Source organism: Planococcus citri, chromosome 5 (genome assembly GCF_950023065.1).
Source record: "Planococcus citri chromosome 5, ihPlaCitr1.1, whole genome shotgun sequence".
Taxonomy (NCBI): domain Eukaryota; kingdom Metazoa; phylum Arthropoda; class Insecta; order Hemiptera; family Pseudococcidae; genus Planococcus; species Planococcus citri.
The window spans coordinates 26,772,152-26,793,518 of record NC_088681.1 but is presented as its reverse complement, the minus strand read 5'-3'; the positions used below and the strand labels follow the sequence as shown (position 1 = coordinate 26,793,518).

At 32.3% G+C, this 21,367-nt stretch overlaps 1 protein-coding gene and 1 long non-coding RNA gene across 9 annotated transcripts in view; one reads left to right on the top strand and one right to left on the bottom strand.

Annotated features, from left to right (window-relative positions):
• Positions 1–16,142: 16,142 nt before the first annotated feature.
• On the bottom strand, positions 16,143–17,147 carry LOC135848937 (uncharacterized). Its single transcript, XR_010559462.1, has 3 exons — positions 16,894–17,147; positions 16,568–16,658; positions 16,143–16,434 (listed from the first exon to the last, which is right to left on the bottom strand). It is a non-coding gene; the product is annotated as an uncharacterized LOC135848937 (long non-coding RNA).
• A 77-nt stretch (positions 17,148–17,224) lies between these two features.
• how (protein held out wings) overlaps positions 17,225–21,367 on the top strand; it is an 89,788-nt gene continuing 85,645 nt past the window's right edge. For 2 of the 8 annotated variants that reach the window (XR_010559461.1, XR_010559460.1), the window contains exon 1: positions 17,229–17,630. Coding sequence is in view for 6 of the 8 variants with exons in the window: in XM_065369034.1 (XP_065225106.1) it covers positions 17,498–17,630 (133 nt within the window). In the remaining 2 variants the exon portion in view is untranslated. Of the gene's footprint in view, positions 17,631–21,367 lie in introns of all 8 variants that reach the window. The other 6 variants (XM_065369033.1, XM_065369032.1, XM_065369035.1 and 3 more) reach the window with 4 other exon arrangements.

Genomic DNA, 21,367 nt, shown 5'->3' with positions numbered 1-21,367 from the left:
GCGAAATCAATATGGGCATCCAAAAAAATCAGAGTTCCACAACAAATTATGAGAAGATTTTTTTTGACAATGATAACCTTACATATCACGAATTCTCACCCCCCCCCCCGCTTATCCTTTCTACACGCTTATTCAATCAATGTAAGATACTCAAATTTGTCATGTACATAGATTTAGTGACTATAGTGTAATATGAGTCTCTTAACTAAGTCTGAATTTTTCTAAAAATTTTGATGGTTTTCAATTTTGTGCCATCACTAAAATCTGTATTACCAATTGACCTAGGAGTCTAAAATTACTCATATTGATTAGTGAGTTGATTTCCCAGACTTTTTTCATTTCACAACCGCTCAAAAAAGCTTCATTTGAGGCATTTGTGGAGGAATTTCAACACCTTCGAGACCCGACAAACTAAGCACTCGTGTTTAAAGTCCAATATAATAGCAATGAATGAAAGAAGGATCCGGATAGACCAACTGCGCGCGAGACGATGATTAATGTGAAATCGACGTAAAAATTCAATTTGTTGACTTAAGTCATTAGTTGACAGTTAAATAATGGTCTAATCGATTCGTCGATTTCAAGTTGATTAATCTCGATTAGTTATACTGTTAAGAGTAACTCGAAGGTTGAACTAGGAGTTCACGAGATGGAGCTGGCTAGTAGGTAAAGGAAAGTGATTGTTTTTCAAACAGATGATGATGGACGTAAAAAAATAAGTCATTTTTTTCCACCAGTCTGAGTACCCGGTACCTTACCTATAAATACTCGTATTTTAAGTGTTTCGCGTAGGTTTGCTTTTTTCTGGAAAAGAATTGACGTGCGAGCAACCTTGGTATATATTTTAAAGGCACATTGCGCACCATTCTGAAACTTTTCATTTCAAATCCACGATTACTAATTAACCCCTCCAAAGTGTTTCAAGGTTCGCTCTTTTTTTTTGTACGAATTACCTCACGTCCATCTCGCGGTTTATTTTTTAAAACGTAATCGCCAGATGTACCGAAAGGAAGTCATCGACGATGATAATCCTGTCCTGACCATAAAGTCCGCCGACGCGAAAAATTTTCAATAAAATTTCACACTCCTACTACCATCTTGTTTTGCTGTATACTGCTATCATTTCATAACCAACACCTTATTGACACGTAAAACATTCGTACCTATTCGCATAGCTCGGTACAAATTTTAGTGTATTGTGATTGTAATATGCATATAATACATAGCCAGCTAGACCAAATGGTGGTGCGATGTATAATAATACGATATTGGTAATTTTCAAACGCCAACATAAACCCACACCATACCACGCAATATGTGCAAATTATTGCTGATCGATCAAGCAGACGAGTTTTTTCTCTTACATAGGCTGCGTATATGTTGTTGGTACGATTTTATATTATTTTTTTAATTCGTCTTCGAGTATGTTTAATTTAATTTCTACTAATTACAAACGTACGCGAGCATATGCGAGATTACCCAGAAGTGAATTAAAAGAAGTAGCTAATCGATTAGTGTGATGCTGGTTTTGCGGGTGTGTCAATAGGCTACACGGTGCGGTGCGAGTTAATTTTGAAAGTTATAATTACCACGTTGGGTAACACAAAATGGTGGAAGTTGGACTGACTAATGGAAAAAGCTTAGAAAAAACCAGAACTTGACCATACATGAGCAAATCATTAACTTTTATTGAGCTATTTGAGGGTACACGCGATAATTGGGAGTAGATGAGAGTCGAGGTAATTTGCGTAGGTGAGGTTTCCGCCATCCGAGTCGGCCGCATGGAGGATATATCACACTTTAGAAAACCTTAAGCGTTGTGAACCGGTTTTTAGAAAAATGGAAAACGACGTCATTTTTAGTCGGATTGCCTTTTTTACAAAATAAAATACGTCTGGAATAAGGTACAGAATGGCTATCGATTTGAGATAGAAATGAGTTAAGAAGAGGAAAGAGAAAGAAGAGTTTGAATTGAGAAAAGGGTTTCATGAATTCTGAAATCATTTTGTTCACGCATCCGGTCCAAACATTACGCCATCCAAAATAAAATATGGCAATATTTCAGAAGTTTGGTCAATCAAGAGCTAAATTTGACGAAAAAATAAATTGAAACATGATTTGAACAAGAATCAAATTTTAAATCTCGCCCCAGATAAAGTTTACTTAAAATTATTCACTTTGTTAAGGGATTGAGTAAACATTTTGATGATTTTACAATAAATCCTTGCATATACTTTTAATTAAGTTATGAAGAATTAGCTCACCTTACAAAAAGAAAAGAAAACTATCGATCAGTGAATTTAATAATCTTGTGATATAATCTCATAACCTAGCAATGAATAATTTTAAAATGTCTTCAAGTAATTTACAATCTACACTTTTATTCAGATTATTTCGAGTGAACCTTTGAAATACAAATTTCAAAAATTTCAAGGACCACAGTTCTTTCAATTTCATGATTATTTGTGGGCTTCAGAATCAGAAAACCTCGTGTTAAAGAAATATAGGTAAATTGGAATGGAATTAACATTTAAAAAACGCTGACTCGCGTAAAGCTGACTTTTGAAAAACTTGGAAGAAAATCAATCAATCAATGCAAGATTGACTGTTAAAAACTTGAAAAAAAATTGTTGATTTTCTAACATTGTTAGAATTCTATAAACTTGGGGAAAAAAACTCTTGTTAATATTCTGAATCTGACATACGTCAGACCTTTAGAAACTTGGCAATTTTTTTTTTACATACAGATTGAAGAGAAAAATATGAGACTATCATTACAAATTGACCCAAACTCAATGACCATTCCCAGACAATCCTTCTAAAATTCAAAACCTCATCATGACCCTCCTAAAAAAACATCAACTTGATAAACCAAATCTAAGACCCTCTCTTCACGTTTGTAACAATCCTACAATTATACCCCCCCCCCCGCCCACCAATCCAAAGTGCCTTTCTGATGTTTTACCAATTTTTTAAAAAAATCTGGGACAAGTTGACTCGAGCAAAAAACATAATTATCCATGATTTAAAACTTTCCTTGGAGAGGAGACTTGACAAGTTGCAACTAGACAGAAAAGTTTTGATGGGGGGGGGGGGAAGGGTTAATTCATTTTGGGAAAGTTTTCCATTGTTTTCAACGGTTTTTATACTCACCAATTCATGCTTGGAAATTTATAAAGAAAGATGATCCATATTTTTTGAAATAGCAAAATTATATACAAAATTTCAAAAATTGAGCAAATTCTAAGTTTTTAAAATAATTTTTATGCAGATTTGGTGAATTTTATGTAAATTTGTTTCAATTGGTCAGCTATTTTATAAGCAAGATGATGCATATTATTTTTTGAATTGGCAAAATTTTACAAATTGGGCAAATTTCAAGTTATTTTTATAATTTTTATGCAGATTGGGCGAACTTTATGGTAACAGTTAACGCAGCAAAACACGTCCGACTAGGTACACGTCTGATTTAAAAACCATTTGTCTTAATTGTTCAGTTGTTTTTCAATCATTTATACATTTTTTCATTTCTAATACTTACCTACGTACTTTCGCAGGACTTTTTTTTGTATTTCCTTCCTTGGGGGGGGGGGACTAAATTGAAGTTACAAGTCTCTAATTTTCATACTCCCTCCCCACTGTGTTTTAAGAAGAAAATCAATGCACTTACTTAAATTATTTTTTTATTGTTTGAAAAAAATTTGAACTTTTTTGAAATAAAAAATCTTGATCACTTTTTTTTGCTCTCAAGTAATAATGTTCCATAATTCAAAATTTTCAATGTGACAACCTTGGCAGATTGTGTATTTGAGCAATTTTGAACTAAAAAAATTCAAAATTTTTTGAGAAAGTTACCAAAATTCATTCATTTTTTATTTTTTTCAAATTCTTTCTTTTTTTTGGTTTTTTGGCAATTTTTTGATATTTTTGAACTTTTCTTTTGAGAGACGCAATCCCCCTGCGCTCTCCTACAAAAAAGCCCTGTGTACTTGTAATTCTAATACCATTTTTTCAAATTTTTTATTTAATTTTGGACAATTTTCTACATATTTGTGCAATACGTAAATCATAAAACGTCAGCATTGCCTCCTTTCATCAATTTTTCGACATTTTCAAAGATTTTTACGTTATTTTCGTCATTTTCCTTTCAATTTATACGCAATTTTTTAGAAAATTTTTACTTAATTGAATACCATTTTCATTGTATTTTATCAATTTTTTGTTATTTTGAATTGATTTATTTCAATTTTATTCGCTCTTCAATTTTTTTGATTTTTTCAAGACAATTTTGTAGGCACAATATTCCGTAAAATTCTAATAATTCACGACATTTTTAGAATATTTCAATTTTCAGCAACTCTCTTCATCATTTCTAGCAAGTTTTAGGGACGTTTAGTAACTTTGGTGAAGTTTCAATTCAGATATTGGACAGTTTCAATTTTCATACAATTTTTATGATTACACTGCACCATTTTTTAAATTCAAAGTTTTTATTTTCACTTTGCTAATTTTAGTTAAATTTTCTGAGCGTTTCTATAACAATTTCAACACAATTTTTACATTATTTCACAAAATTTTATTCAGATACCTAAACAACAGTTTCTATCTCCACTGTTAACTACTTTCTTTTGCATTTGACTAATTTTTGTACCAAGGTTGGGTAATTTTATTTACAATTTTACTCAACTTTGATCAAATTCTATCAATTTTTAAATCATTTCCAGAAGTTTTCTATGAAATAGAGGGTTTTAAAGACTTGTATTTGAATATAAATCTATTTAGGTACCGATTGATAACCAAAGGATGACGTGACGTGATGTACCTACTTATACATACGTATACCTACCTACTTCATCTCCTTTTTTCAGTTTTTTCAGTAATTTCAACAATTTTTATACCAATTTTTTTTTAATATGGGTTTCTTGAACCATGAAACTGAGTTTTCTACCTTCCTCCCCTCCCCATATTACTTCGTAAATTGATAGTAAATAATAACTGGAATTTGTCATAACAATCAAATTATGAAATCTTTCATGCAATATTTCTATATGGGTAAAAAAATTAATTTGATTTCGGGATAGTAAGTTTTATGAAAATATTCACTGAAAATTTACATTTGAAATTACCTACTCTATCTTCAAGCGTTTTTGACATTTTTTCATCTGTCAATTTCCACTGAAATTTCATCATTTTTCAATAATTTTCAGGGTGCTAAACGATCACTTAGCTTATCTGGACGTTTTTACCAAACACAACTTTAACGTTTTTTCATACATTATTGGGACATTTTACTGGATTTTCAACACTTTTTGTCAATATTCGGGGGCTTTAATGTTGTTTTTTTTGGGGGGAGGGGGGGGGGGTATTTTTATATTATTTACGTAATTTTTGAGCGTTTTTGACATGGTTTCATTCATTTTTTGAAACTTTTTAATTTTTAGTTTTTAATACTTCCTTGAGTGTTTTTCTACCTACGTCCCTTAAAAACGTTTTTGACACTTTTTTATGCATTTTTGGCAACTTTTACTAAAATTTCTACCTATTAATACACAAAACTTGGAGCCATTTGGTACCTTTTGCGCCGATTGTACGGCCGTTTTTGGTTTTTGCGAATTAATTTTGACGTTTAGAAACCTCCTTACCTGAGCGAATGCCTTCGAATCTTTTTGAAAATTTACATTTTTCCAAAAAAAATTGTAATTGAAGGGTTCCTTTCCAAGTCGGCCTAAGTCCATTTTTATCATTTTTGAGTTAGCAGCGCCATCTGCTGGTACAGGTCGGTTAACACCTTTATCACCTTGTCCCAACACCTGGCGTTACTTTTTTCGCTCAGGAGCGCTGTTTTGCCGGCTCGAAAAAACAGCTGATTATTCCAAAGTGGCCTAAATCCATTTTTTACGAGTATTTGTATACAAGTGCGGTTGTGCCGGTTTTTTTTTCAAGTTTTTCAACGATTTTCGAGAGACGAAATTTGAAGGTGCTTCGAATGAAATTGTTTCAGAAATGTATTAAATTAATGATTCGTGAATTTTTTTTTTTGAAAAAACGCGTTTTTCAGCTCTTTTTCGAAATTTTTAACATCAGATAATTCCAAATGGGCCTAAGTCCACTTTTTCTGACTGTTTGACGCGCTCTGGAGCTGAAAATACGCAAAATTAAAAAAATACCAATACGGTACTTTAAAGCAGAAAGATCAAGCTTCACAACCATATAATCACATCATTTATTATTGAAGCGGAAGGGCGAGAAAAACACTTATTTGTGTTTTTCTCGAAACGAAAAAAATGGACTTAGGCCGACTTGGAAAGGAACCCTTCAATTAAAAAATGGTTGGATTGGATTTTGGAATCAGGAGAATGTTTTGGTTTTCGATTACGAAAATAGATTCGCAGTACCTCCATCATTTTGAAACCTTGGAAACAATAAACATCAATGAAACCTTCAAACCTTGGGCTAGGTTGTGTGACGTCATACGAAGACATTTTTTTCGTTTTTGAAAAGATGATGAAAAATGAAAATTGAAAACTGAAAAGGTTGAAGAGACTTTGTTGAATGAGAGTAATGAGACTTCTATTAATATTAAATCTAATTAAATTTTTCAAATCATCGTCAATTTGTCATACTTACATCAATTCAATACATCATTTCTCGAAAATAATGCAGAAAAGATGTTGAACAAAAAATGAAAATGAATACATTCCGAAAATCGGCGTAGATGTTAATATATTGATATTTAACAAATCATGAAAATATGCACTTTTTCAACAAAAAACAACTAAAATACATATAATTATGTGTAAAGAGGCAGTGCTTTGTCCAGAAGCATCATTTTGCAGATTTCAATAAAACTATAAGTATGATTTTTTACATGACCTTTGACTTGAGCAGTTGAGCTCACTGTCTGTAGGACTTTTTTGAACTTCTTAGTTCTTTTCGAGAATAAATATGTGAGTATACATATATAGTGAGGAAATAAATTGACCTATTTTTTTTTATTCGCAGTTCACATCCCTGGATTAGCTTACAAAAAATAAAAAATTCGTAATTTTTTTTCGTGCATTTTTTTCATTTAGGCTATTGATTTAAAAAATTTTTAAAATAAAACACCAACGAATTCATAAGAGAAACCCCTGATAAAAAAAAATATTAGTGGTTTCAAAATACCCCATGATATTTTCATTTGAAACCATTGGTTTTTTTTACTAGGGAATGCTAATGATCATAATTATATTCATCAATTTATCTCAAATACTCTTTGATAGAAATGATGGTGATTTACAAAAACAGTGAAAAACATCAACTTCTCTATAACTGGACAGCTGGAAAGAATTGTCAAATGACAATGACAACTCACCCATTTAGGCTTAGGTTAAGGGTTCTGCTTAGTGCTTCAGATTTTTTTTTGATAAAATTTTGAAGATAAAATTTTCTTATTACTTATGGAATGGTATAAAAAAATTATGGGGTCCAGGTACTCTATAGAAGGATTTTGAGTAAAAAGAATCAAACTTCTTCAATTCTCCACTTGGAAATTTTTTTCCCATTCTCCTGCAGTCCTGCATAAGCTATAGCCAAGTTCAAGAGTATTTTGTTTGAATTATTGAAATTATGAAATTAACTTCTAACAAATAATGGAGAATTGATTGACACGAAATTCATTATTTTCACAATGACGTCATGTATCTACATTTTATGTAGAATTTGTTGCGGAATTGTCCGCAACTGGTCGACTTGTCATCAATATTTTAGCACTTGCTACCAATTTTCAGTGTTTTTTTTTATTTTAGAGCATTTTAAACAGTCATCTTTTTCATGCATTTTTGGTAAGTTTTACCATTTGGAACTACCTGCTGGGGATGTCCAACAATCTACATTTTCTGAATATAGAATTTCTAAAAAAAAAGGAAGTTTCGAAATCCCAGCCATCAAAACTGCAACTATATACTGAGCTGTGATCTTTCGAATTTTTGATAATTTATAGATCTAATGACACTTCAAGTGAGAGCTAAAGTATGCCTTTGAAATAGATAACTCTTTAACTACATAAAATACATGTAGAAGAAAATTTACTCATCAACTATTAACCAGCCTAGAGAGTTTCCAGCAAAATCTACAATTTCTAAAATTTCTTTCAAAAGCTTGAAAATTAATTGAGGCATTTGAAAAAGTTCCAATCAACATTCGAGGCATTCAACTATAGAATATCCATCATTTCAACAAATACTAGCCAAACACCTAGACGTCGATTTCAATATCTTGACCAATGACCACTTCGAAATTTCGAAATCAAAATACACAGGTATTTAAAAAGATATTTCGTGTTGTCACTTCCTACGCCCCTGCGTGGTTGCTTTAATCGTTTGATGTTTGATGGAAATGTGAAGTCGCCAGTCTCGGTCGCATGAGTGCACAACGTCGAACCAATAAATTTTCAAAGCTACCGGAAACATAGGGATAGTTTCGTTCTCGTTATGACGCCATTATCATAATACCCGGTGACGTTTTTAGAATAAAAAATAAAATATATTATAAAAAGAATCCGTTAACACGTCTTTCACTAAACGAATACAAATATTCCAAAATGAAAAAGGCGTCTGATATATGGTCCTCTCAGGAGAGGTTTTCCTGTTGCAATCATCTAATCTCGTTTCTTCTTATAGTTAGTTCTTTTTTTTGCAGTAGGCGAACATGAAACCGATATCACCTTTTTGGAAGGAATATTTTAATGCAAAGCATCAAAGAAATTATTCCGCCACCACTTTTTTTTCTCTTCTATTTGGTCAGGTAATTTAAGGTCGTTCTACCGTTGTAGGTGTATAAGGTCTGGCTTGTGACTTTTGTGTAGGTTTCTCAGCTCGCATAAAAGCAATATGTGAACGCGTATGGTACCATCGTACGATATACGTATAGGTACCTTTGTTACTGCAATCAAAATTGATGTAGGACCAAAAATGCCCCCAGGTCTGAAGAAAATTACTATAAATCGTAAATCGTAGGAAATATTCATAACTTTCATATATCAAAATATATTGATCGCGGTCGAAAAAACATGGTTTCGTTTACCTCTTATCGCGGTGCTCTTGCGCCGGCGTACCTATCGAGTCATAGAACTGGTTTAAAGATAATTTATATGGTTTACGGGCTACTGTCGGGCATGGTTGCAGCGTTAATTGTTGTCCTGGCTACTGGACGTGGGCATATGATACATACTTTGTAAATATGTATCATACAGGTGTAAATGAAAATTGGCGAATATCCGTTAAAGAGAAATACACTTGTTTGTATCGATTCAGGCTAAGTAGTAATTTCAATGTTTTCATTGCGAAGGTACTACATATTTACGTCCATACAAGTATTATTTACACTCCACTATATTTTTTTATTCTTGGACTCCTCCTCCTCCAACCTCCTCTCCTAGGTGTATTTTCTCGACATTGTTTTTCTCTTCGATAAACTAATACGCACAACTGTATGTACTCGTAAGTACACATAGAGAGCTTATTCAATATGCAGTTCTTTTAGTTCAAACAAGGTTAACCTTTTATATATTAAAAATTAATGATTCGATATGATTAAAGAATAATTTAGTAACGCTATGTTTATGTATCGAGTAACCAACAAATATCGAAGGACGAGCCATTACAAAAAGGACACGCTTGACTTAAAAGAATATAATTTTCAGTTTCCGAGATGAACAATTTCTGAGGTGTGGAGCTAAATTAAATATTCGGAGCATCCTGTATACTCTTCGAAAAACAATGGAAGTATTTACGAAAGAGAATAGTTAAGTATTACATAATCGTCAAAAGTGACTAGAAAATCTATACGATAAATTGGACGTGTATGTGTACAGTATATTTATAGGTACTTATCAGTAAAATAAGAATTACAAAATTTTCAATTATTTACACGACTTGATGTGTTTTTGTTTGCGATACTACCATTCTTGTTTAAATTGAGCAATTAGTCGCTCAGCAGCGCGAAAAAATAGTTAGGATAAGGTGAGTTTGAAAAAAACATAACTACCTACCTACAGATAGAACATTTTTTTTCATTTCCCGCAAAATTGTCATTTCTTAATAAAAAATCGAATTAGAGAGATCTGTCATGTCAAGAATAATATAACATTTCAAAAGGAAATTAGACATTATGTTTGCGACCAGTGCTACCCCTTGCCCTCCTCTCTCCTAAAAAATAATACCCATAGCAATGCTCAATTCAGCAAAAATTTAGCCAAAATACTCCAATTTTGTAAAAGAGAAAATTGAGAAGTCGAATCCAAAAATAAAACATCTATAACTCAGCGAACCCAAATTACAAAAATCGACGTGTTCCACATTATTATATCCACAATTTTTCAATTTTTTTGAAAATGGGTTGGCGAGGGGGGAATTGAGAGACTGAATTTAAAAGAATGAGTAAATATTCAAACTCATCACCCGTAAAAAAAAAAAAAAAAAACAATATCACGTCACATTTTTTGTATTTGGGCTATGTTTTAGAACACAATAAAGTATGGGAGGTGGTTAGAAGATTCGAATTGGAAAAATTAGCCAATATTCAAACTCAGTGTCTTCAAATTATCTCCTGAGAAATGTTTAGATATTATTTTAAAAATTGGTCTGCAGCAAAGAGTGCAAAAATGAATGTAAATAACTGATAATTTTCATTTTTTTTTAAGTTTTCGAATTTCCTACTTTAACTTTTACGTTCATCATGAAAAGTTGAGCTTCCATTTTGAAAGTTCGAATTCGAGATTTTCAAACTTTAATTAGTGGTTTTGACTTTTGTATCTATTTTCTTCGAAAATCCACAAATAGACACCAAGTCCGAATGTAGTCTATGTTTTATTTTCATGTTCATGAAATGAGAAATTGTCCTCAACTTTTTCACACTTGAAATCTTATTTCACCCTCTTGGAAATCCAAAAGATTGGTTAGAGAATAAATAGAAAAATTACCCAATGGAATAAAAAAAAAAAAAAACTTCGTGATTTATGTTTTTCATAAAATCGGACAACATGAAGTAACTAGAAACAGGGAAAAGGGCACAGCTCGTACTCCATTTTTTGCAACCAAAAAAAACAAAAAAAAGTAATTTTGGTAACCAAAAATCTCGAAGAAGTAACCAAAAAAGAGACAAAATGTGACCAAAACTCATTCTAATTGTAAGGTTATAAAAATACAAAACACACACAAAAAAAAAGCATTACAAATTAAACGTTTTGCTACTGTTTGATGAGAAAGCGAGACTTTTGTGCAATTTTCAGCAACAAAATGAGAATTTTTGGCCAAAAGCAAGATTTCGATAATTTTAGCAAGAGAAAGGTCTCTTAGGAAATTCATGACAAAAAGTAAGACTTCTGAAAAATGTTTGGAAAAAAGTAATACTTACTTCTTGAAATTTTTTGCAAAAAATCGAAGTTTTGTCAATTTTTGGAAAAGAAAAAATTGTTAAAAATTCTTGGCAAATGAATTCTGGACAATTATTGGCAAAAAAGTGATACTTTTTGGATTTCTGGTAAAAAAAAAAGCGACACTTTGAAGCAATTTTAGGAAAAAAGGTGAGACTATAATTTACCAAATTTTGCTAAAATGCTGTAACTTTTTATCAAAAAGCAAGAAATTGACAATTTTAGCAAAAAGGTGCAATTTTAGGGAATAATTGGACAAAAAATTTCTTTTTTTTGGCTGGGTTCGTAGAAAAAACGAGATTTTTTGTACAACTTTTTGAGGAAAAAAACGAGACTTTTTGGTAGTTTTTGGCAATTTTTGATAAAAAGAGCAAGATTTTTCAATTTTGCTGAAAAGCGAGAATTTTTGTTAATTTTTGGCAAAAGGCAAGATTTGGACAATTTTAGTACAATGTAGAAAGCAGAATTTTACTTTTTTTACATTTTTCGCAATTTTTGTCGAATCAGTCGAATGAACGTGACTTTTTGGAATTTGATTTGATCAAAAGCCGGATTTTGACGATTTTAACAATAGACAGGGTTCTGTAAAGGCAATGCTGAAAATTCAGTTAGTATAGCAAGGTGGAAAAGAACAAAAAACTGTGTTCTTTCGTAAATTATCCACTTATTTCTTTTCTTTTCTTCAAAATGTAAGTAGATATAGAAAAATTGAACTTTTAAAAATTTGTTAATACAAAAAAGAAAAATAAGAAGTAAAGGTAACCATTTGAACAAAAAACTTTCAATTTCTTCAATTCCAACGATTTTGTCCAAATGATGGGGGGGGGGGCGAGGTCATACTCAATTAATGAAACTTTCATACTAAAAAAGAAAAAACAATATTTAAGCTGTCACATTTCACAACTTTTCAGACTACATATTTGAAAATAAATTCGAATTCAAAATGTTTTATAATTTAAACCACCAGAGTAGGTTAGGTACCTACCCACATTTTACAGTAGAAATCATGATAACTGTATTATTTTACACGCTTACGTAAAATACGAATAAAAAATATTTTTAGGATCGTAAAGTAGGATTTAAGACGATGTGTAATTTTTATGAAAACTAAACCTAATGACACCTACAACTGCCAGAAAAAGATTTACTGTTGGTTTTTAGGTGACATATTGCTCTTCATGTTGAAAAATTAAAGTAATATAAGAAATGACAACAGTGTTAGTGTTCGAAAAACATTCAAAAAAACTCCCGTTAAAATTCACAGGCCTATACATCCATAATTTAATCCACGTTATCACAAATGATGATAGTTCTCTTAAAACACCTAATTATACGCTTTTATAGCATGTTTTTAATACAGGAATAAGCATAAAGCTTTTACGCATTTGAAGTTGGATCACGACCAAAAACTTTTTTCAGTGGACTTTAGGAATTGAAAAACAGAGAGTAAGTATCGTTTACTTTAAATATTTGAATCATATATTTTTTTTATTTCTTCAAATAAGAACCTAAGAACCTTATAGTTATTCTTATCAAGATGGCATTTAATCCCACTTGAACGAACTTTAAACCTCATTAGGATATTTCCGGAATCGAATTCTGTCAACTGTAATGACATATGAAATAAACATAAACATATTGTCAATCAAAACAATAGTCATAAACGAAACAAAAGGTACGAACCATCAAATCGAAGGTTTCCTTTACATTTGAAGAAATACTATATACCTACCTACGTTATCTCCATGTACACAAATTGAATCAGAATCGTAAATAATGAGTGTTTTTCAGATTACTTTCGGGTTACCTATGCTTATCGTACAATTACGTATCATTTTTCACATCTCCTATGTATATACCTACATCATCGTACAAAGATTTTGTATAGTTTTGATTAATGATAAAATGCATAAGCGAATTTCACCGGGTTGTCAATAAATGCATAAATTAGCAAAGGTTCAACTTCAACTTCCAGCTGAGTATACGAGGAATTTCTAATCTGCAACAGGTGTATATTGCTTAATACATTATGACGAGTATTCATCATACGAGTATTTATGTTTCCGAAAGTTGTGAAAAATATCGCACATGCATGCTCTTACAGCATAGAGTATAATCATCGTCAGGTTAATTTGAAGACCTTTAAAATGTTTACCGATCGTGCTCATTGAACAGTCGCGTATTATTTACTCGGCTACGTTTTATAAGACAAATAAAGAGTATTCATAATCAACGGTAGCATTTGCATAAAATTATTCGGCTAAGCAGAACTTATATATACAGAATAGATAGCGTTAAATCGTCTACGTCCTTATGGTAAAACAATAGCGTACATAGAGAAGTTGAGCAATGATTCGGTACACACCTAGAATTATTCTATCTAATTCTTCATCTCTATGGTAAACATTGACGTACCTTCTTATTGTCCAGCAGTTTACTCTTTTTTTTTCCTTCATCCATATTGCATTATCTAGGCGAATATATCTAAGTACCTTATACATAAAATAGAATAGGTAAACTGCATTGCATTACTTATTGCACCTTATAGTTATACCTATCCACTTTATGTATAGTGTTGATTTCAGTTTCCATTTTAATCGAAATTGGCAAGTTTTTTTATTTACATAGGTTAAGAATATTAAATATGTTCCTTTCCTTCTTCTTCGAATTTGTAATATGTATTAATTCTTGTTCAGGAACAAATTACTCGTACTTGGAAGGAAATTTTAACTCGGATGGAAAAATGCCAAAAAAAAATCAATTAATGGAGTACCTAAGTCATTCGTGTTGATGGGTGCTAAAAGTTTTTTAATAATTTATAAAAGTTCCACGCTTCGTACAATAATTTTAATTGACTAATGCGAAGTTTCAATTTCATATTTAAAAGTATGGCACGATGGATGGAAAAATTGTTCACTTAGGTATGTATAATTTTATCACGAGTGTCTTCTTTCATAAACATATCATTTAACGCAGGTTCCACTTGTTCAATGAGATAGATGAAATATTGACAAGGCTATTAGAGATCGAGTTGGGAATTACCGGTGTGAAATTATGAATTCAAATCGGACGCGGTAGATTGGTGTACATAAATAAATAGTTTTTATGTAATCTCGATATATATAAATACCCTATCTAGTCATTAGGATAAGTGTAGCAAAGTGATCTCATGGACTAGTAAGGTATCTGTGTGACTTGTTTGGAAATTTTGCATGTTAGCCTACCTTATGCCTGTTAAGTTACGGTTTTTGGAAAACTTGAAGGAGAGAGTGAAAGTACGGTACCTCTACAGGACAGAATAGCATAGCGAGAGCACAGTTCAATGAGGGCTGTATTGTTCAACTCGACCTAATTTTTCCGATCCTTTTACTTTCACAGGAATTTTATTCTAATTTCTTTCACAAAGAACCAAAAAGACTAGTTGCTTATACATATGGAACAATAGGAAAGGGTTCAAAGGATGGGCACTCTTTTGAGAACCTTTAGAAATCACCTCTAACACCGTAACACCTCCACAACAACTTGACGTAAAAGAGTGAAATCATCGATAAAACCACAATAGAACCCCAATCTCAATCCAAAGAATAGGAGACATTGTGTTGTGTAAATCCAACGCCTAACTTGTCGAAAAAAATCAACAAGGAAATAAATCACGAAACGGAACAGAAGGGAAAACCATACTGTCGTACGATACGCCGATGCTGTACCTACACTGTTTAGGCGCCAGATCATTTTCAAAGCAATGTAACTTTTTTTTTCCTTCACTGGATGCCGGGAGATGAAAGACGTTTTGTTGTAGAATAGAATTAGAATATAGAGTTGGAAACTTGTAGTTTTAAGAGGAAGAACGAGGAATTGTTCAAGGCCCTATATGGTAGGAGCTTATTTCATATCCCCACCGTCGCCATCGTCGTGTTGTGTAGATCGCACTCGAACATACATACGCGGGTACATGCCAAAGTAATGAACGTATTGCCTGTTGCGCATTCAACCTCTGCGTCGCACTGTCCTGTGAAGTCAATCGCGTCATTGTTTATCATAGTAACAGTGTTATCGAAATTAACTTTTTGAAATTCTTTTATAACTTCTAAACACCGGCATTCCCACGCCTCGAACGAGTCAGTTTTTGTAGGAGGATGACAGGCTGTGGCTGGTATAACGAAAAATTTTCCCATTATCAATAGTCGCAGCATCTTTTCCATAAACGGTAACGTTGGCGAACGAGCTGAAATTTTGCGAAAAATATGTATACATAAATATGTATTAAATCAATTATAATCCTACGAAAGTTACGAATCGGTAATAAATCCCAGGTGTCGTGACCAACAGGTTGAAAAACCTCTGTCAGCTTTGGTGTAATTAAAATAAACTTGAACCTTGCACCATACTGACCAGTGGGTGACCAATGTCCATCCATCGTACCGTACCTAAACTTTGCCTGTCTAAAACTTTCATCATTTTGAGCACATCCATTAGATGATTATAGTGAAGTGTATTATGCAATTCTTATTACATACCAATTTCATCTCCTCGATATATGCACTCGATTAGGAAGTTTAGTTTCAACTTTCAAGTATCAATGATGAGTTCCTACGGTACCCCTTTCTGTAGGGGTACGAACTACGAAGATGAATCAGCATTCAGCAATATTCAAATATGACAACTGAAATTATCGTGGAAAATTATATCAATGACAGAATTCATTTTTTAAAAACGTATTTACCTCTAGATTTTTTATTCAGCAGTGCTCAAGCTTCCAGCTGAGTTTGTCGTTAGTGACGAACCGAAAATATGAATTCGTTTTCCACAAGAGAGTAGGTATTTGTAACGACCAAGCAGTCTGGTGTAGTTTTCATTCATCAATCATTCACTCCGGTGAACCGATTGTGACTACTTGAACTTACATTGTGTTTACAGACGAACACAAAGTTGCAGCGATAGAAGTTGTAAAGATGAACCGAACCGATCGGTTTGCATTGTATTGACTACAGAGAGAGGTTCATAGATTACAGTTCAATTACCTGTATAATTGAAAATAACAACTAATTAATTGAGGTAATCAACGAATGATGAATTGATAGTGCATACCTAAGTACAAGAATATGATATTGGTATTTTTCATCAGTCTATTCTGATGTTGATGTAAACATGTACCTGGTAAAAATACGATGAAATTTCCTAGCTGAGCAGTTTTTCCTTCGAAGAACTTGAAATTTGAAAGTTATTGAATAAACTGAAGTATGAACTGAAACATAAAAGCGAACTTTATTACCATACTTTTTACAGTTGATGTTTACCTACAATGTGATATATGAATATGAATATTTTTTCTACAAATGGGAATTGAATCTTCACTTCACTATTTGCCACTGTCAGTCGAAAAGGTTAAACCAGATAGATTCGAATTAAGAAATGATTCAGCTATATTTTTTACGCAAGTATTAACCACCATTATAATAATTTTTTTCAACATGACTCACTATGATTCAGCAGCTACTTTACTGGAAATCTTCTTTGATCACATCTGTTGATCTGTACTGATTCGAGTCCATTTATCTCCCGAAACGTCGATCAATTTCTATAAAATTTACATTACCGCGATAGAATAATAACCTAATTTGCGAACAATTATCTTAATTACAGCGTTATTTATCTAATTATCCGAAAAAACACACCGGAATCGCGAAACTACGTAACACACGTTTCTCGACTACAGATCCGAAGGAGGGAAGTTGAAACGGTTGGTAACACTTATCGGTTATGTGCGTTCTCGCCTGAAAACGCTTCACCCACGAGGTTTCTTTTACAAGTGAAGAAGACGTTTGTGACTTTAGATCTTCGTACGTGTTCGTGGCGTCAGTATTTTATCATTTTGTTTGTAATGAGTTTGACGGGTCGATTTCTAACCGAGCCAATTTGACGTATTATTTTTGTTTTAAAATTTAGTTTCATTATTCGGCCATAATTTTTTGTTCAGCATTCATGCGTTCTATCTCGCGTTTTGTCGATTATTCTACTTAATTTTTTGTTGTATTCGTTTCATTTTTTATTTGATCGTATATTTTTGTTTTCTAAGTCATCAGAATGAGTGATACAAATTCGAACAATTCACAAACTCAAAGTATAGCTGATTATTTAGCACAGTTACTCAAAGATAGGAATAAAGTGAACGCGTTTCCAAATGTCTTCATTCACGTGGAAAGATTAATCGACGAAGGTATGTTGTGTTGTTTTTCTTACATATGTAATACCTATACTAATATAAGTGAACTTCTACTTACGTAAAAATGTTAAATACGCCAGTCTAACTCGTTATAATAATGTTTAACATTGATGAACTTTTCCTTGAAAATTTAACCCGAGATAATTTTCCATCCGATGTTTGAAAAAAAACACTATCATGTGTGCCAAAAACACCTAAGTTAAAGCTTATTAAAAACAATAAATTTCCCTCCAACTTTTAGTTATCACTGTCTGTCTTGTTCATTACGATAAATTCCTTCGTTCGGTAGTTAGTTTTTTCAACAAGTTTGCTTTTATAACACACACCACTGACGACGATACTTTGTTTCAAATACTCATTCATTATTCTACTTGTAGGGCAGATAAGAATTTTAACTATTTGAAAAATTGATAAGCTTTGATTCGTGATAACGTGAAAATAAATACAGCACATATCAAGTGCAATACGTCGGCTGAACTGTCTAACAGAAGCACACGAATGAGTGATTAATTTGCCGGAAAACCTATCTTAGGTGTGGTTTTTTCCCTCATTATCATCGTTAAAAATTTAATTAGAGGTGTCCCAAGTTCGATGAATTGATAGTTTTTATAACGGTGCTTTGAAACGAAAACCAGCGAGGATTGAATTTACTTTTTTTATCAACCTGTTTGAATGTGTACTGAATTCACAACTCGTACTGACCTTATTGTTTACTTTTGTAAGTTGGTCGATGGCACCTGTTGATTTTTTATGCGTTTTTGTCGATACACGTTCGTTGTTATTTCGAAACTGAAAACGAAACCGAATTCGGAATTATGGAATTTTCATGTAATCCGGTTTCGTAAAAATCGACGAATTTCAAAGTGTAAATTTGGCAACGTCGCGGGTCGGAAAAAATTTGACGAAATGTGTTATTAATTATAGTCACGTGATTGATGACTCATAATGGCTTTTGTTTTGAGCGTAATGTCGCATTTTCATATACAGAGCTGAAATTTGGCAACGTTGTGTGCCCGATGTGGATGACCCTATGATTTTATTTTTGTTGTTTTTGAACACGGTGGAATGTTTGTGTGTATCTTTAATGAGAATTTGAAGCCTAAGCTCTCCGGTTTCGTGTCTATGAACTTTTGGGTTGGCAACATTGGCTCTTCATATTTGATATCACGTTAAACTTTGTTTTCAAATTTTCAAAAAAAAATGAGCGAACGAATGGCCTTGTGAAATTGTGATATGAAATGTGTTTTTCGGAGAATTTATCTGCCATGATTTTGATAACGTTATCTTTAGAATTTTATGTCAATTTTCATTTGTATTTGAAATTTTTTCGCCTAGAAATTCGAGCTTGATTCAGACCAAAAGTAGAGTGGAGTTTCGAGTACCCCGAATTCGCAATTTTTGTAGTGTCTTCTTCATCTACCTATAATGTTCAGTTGATTAAATAAATTATGAACTAATGAAGTAGAATTTCTGCAATTTTCGTGGAAAATTATATCTCTGATTTATAATTATGAGGAAAAAAACGTATTAATTCACTCATATGGTTCTCATAATTTTATAAAATGAAAGAAACAGCACCCTATAATCATAGTACCAACCACTGAAAAGATGAATTGGAAAAATTTTTCAAAAAATTTGAGATCCGAAATGGCCATTGAAATTAGAGCATGTGAGAAAGTGAACTAAACCAATATAAAATTTTAAATTTTCATCAATAAAAGGATAATAGAGGTTCATCCCTGATGGATTTTTCTTTCAAGGAGAAAAAACATTCCATACACTTCCCCTCCTGCATGATTTTATTTTCTTGGACATTTTTAGAATGTTTACTCGATGGAATTTGTCCCAAAAATGTACAAAAACTCTCGTAATATGTTACGTGTTTATTTTGAATACGCAGCATCCATCTTTCATCTTATTTTCCAGCGTTTAAAAATAGCATCTTTTACCAGAAACATTATATAAAACATTAATAACGAACGAAAGGCGGACTTGACGCGTCATTTTAGACGTCGACTAGAAAGAGAGAAAAAAATAAGCAAATGAAGTAAACTCGAGGATATTTTTTACATTCGTTTCGCTTTTGTATTACGACTCACATTATGTATTTTAATGATACCGAACTGTTTTGAGACATGGAACTTGTCAACATCTCTTTTGGTAGCTTTTACGCATGTCGCAAATCTCTTGGAAGGGATTTAATTCGGTTTATTTTTAGGTGACGATATATAACGTTGAAAATTTTCTAATTTCGTAATAGACGATGCTCGATTCTTTTGTACTTGAGTTACCTACTCTGTGTGTGAGCTGTGAGAGAACAAAGAGCACGAGAAAATTCCTCGAATATGTTTACGTAGGTACCTATTTGGAAATTTGATATGTACGAGGTATTTTCTGGTGCGTCAGATGTACGAATAAGTAAAATAAAAACAAATGAGAAGTTGCAGAAAAAATATGACTGTTTGAGTACGATAATTTGAACATATTTGTAGTTTTCCGGCCACGCTGCTGTTGACATGACAATGTATGTACATCGGTTGCATTTTTCACGTATTTTAACCATCATCGCACAGCTCTCGATTACGTCGACGACGATGCAATAAAGTAAACTAAAATATTTCATCCGTATCATTCGACAAAACCATCGTAATTGATGATAATGTTAGGTTATCATCGTTGCTCGATTCTACACTCCTCTTGCCCCTGACTAGCTCTTAATTCCGCACGTTTTGTGATTAATTCGTCGACGTTTTTGATTTCATGTGCAATGTCCTTACAGCAAAGATAAGAATTGAATTTTTTGTCAATTTTGAGTCGAGTGTTACAAAAAAAAAAGTTGAAAATTTCCACAGTGGTGATTTTTTGAAATTTTTTCGTCATTACTATTCAAAAAGTCTGAAGTCAGCATTTTTTTTTCAGTTCTTTAATCGGTCGAAAAATGAATTAGATGACTTTGGAATTGGATTTGAAAAAAGTGAAGAAAATAGAGTTCTGTTGGAATTTGGTAGAACTATGGGCTTTCAACGAGTCAAATAAAGTGAGAACAGAGAAGTCAAAGAATTTCGCAGTCATGCGCTATAAAAGATCAATTGTCTGAAAAAAGCTCAAAATTTGAGAAAATATTTCTTCATGTTAAGGATTGAGGGACTTATTTTCAAAAAACTTGAAAAAAATCGAGAAGTTGGACTGAAAAATTGTTTAGGTAAGTAATGATATTTGAAATGGAGTTTAATTTTGGTCATCACTCACTTCCAAAATTCAGGAATCCTTCTTCAGTTTCCTTTAAAAAAATCATCTATGTTGATTGTTGATTTCCAAAGCTTTTAAGAATGTAGACAGAAACAAAAGTTCAGATTGATGGGAATTTGCCATAAAATTTTATCACCTAAAAATTTTTCAATTTCCTTCTCCTGAATTTTTTTTAGTATTCATCGAAGGAAAAATTAAAATGAAACATTTCATTCCTTTTTTTGGACAACTTCGACAGCTCAGAGGGAAAATTTTCACATCACAATAATATTGGGATGAAATAGGGTCAGTTATGGTGTGTTTTTCGATTTCAGAAAATTTCATTTTTGAAATTTCAGATTCAGGAAAAATTTGGTAAATAAATTGAAACCTTTAAAAATTGTTGATGAAAAACAAAATTTTTTTGTTTCCAAATTAAGAAAAGTGTCCATTTTGTGGATGAAAAAAATCAGCATAACGCAAAAATTTTGAAAATTTGTTGA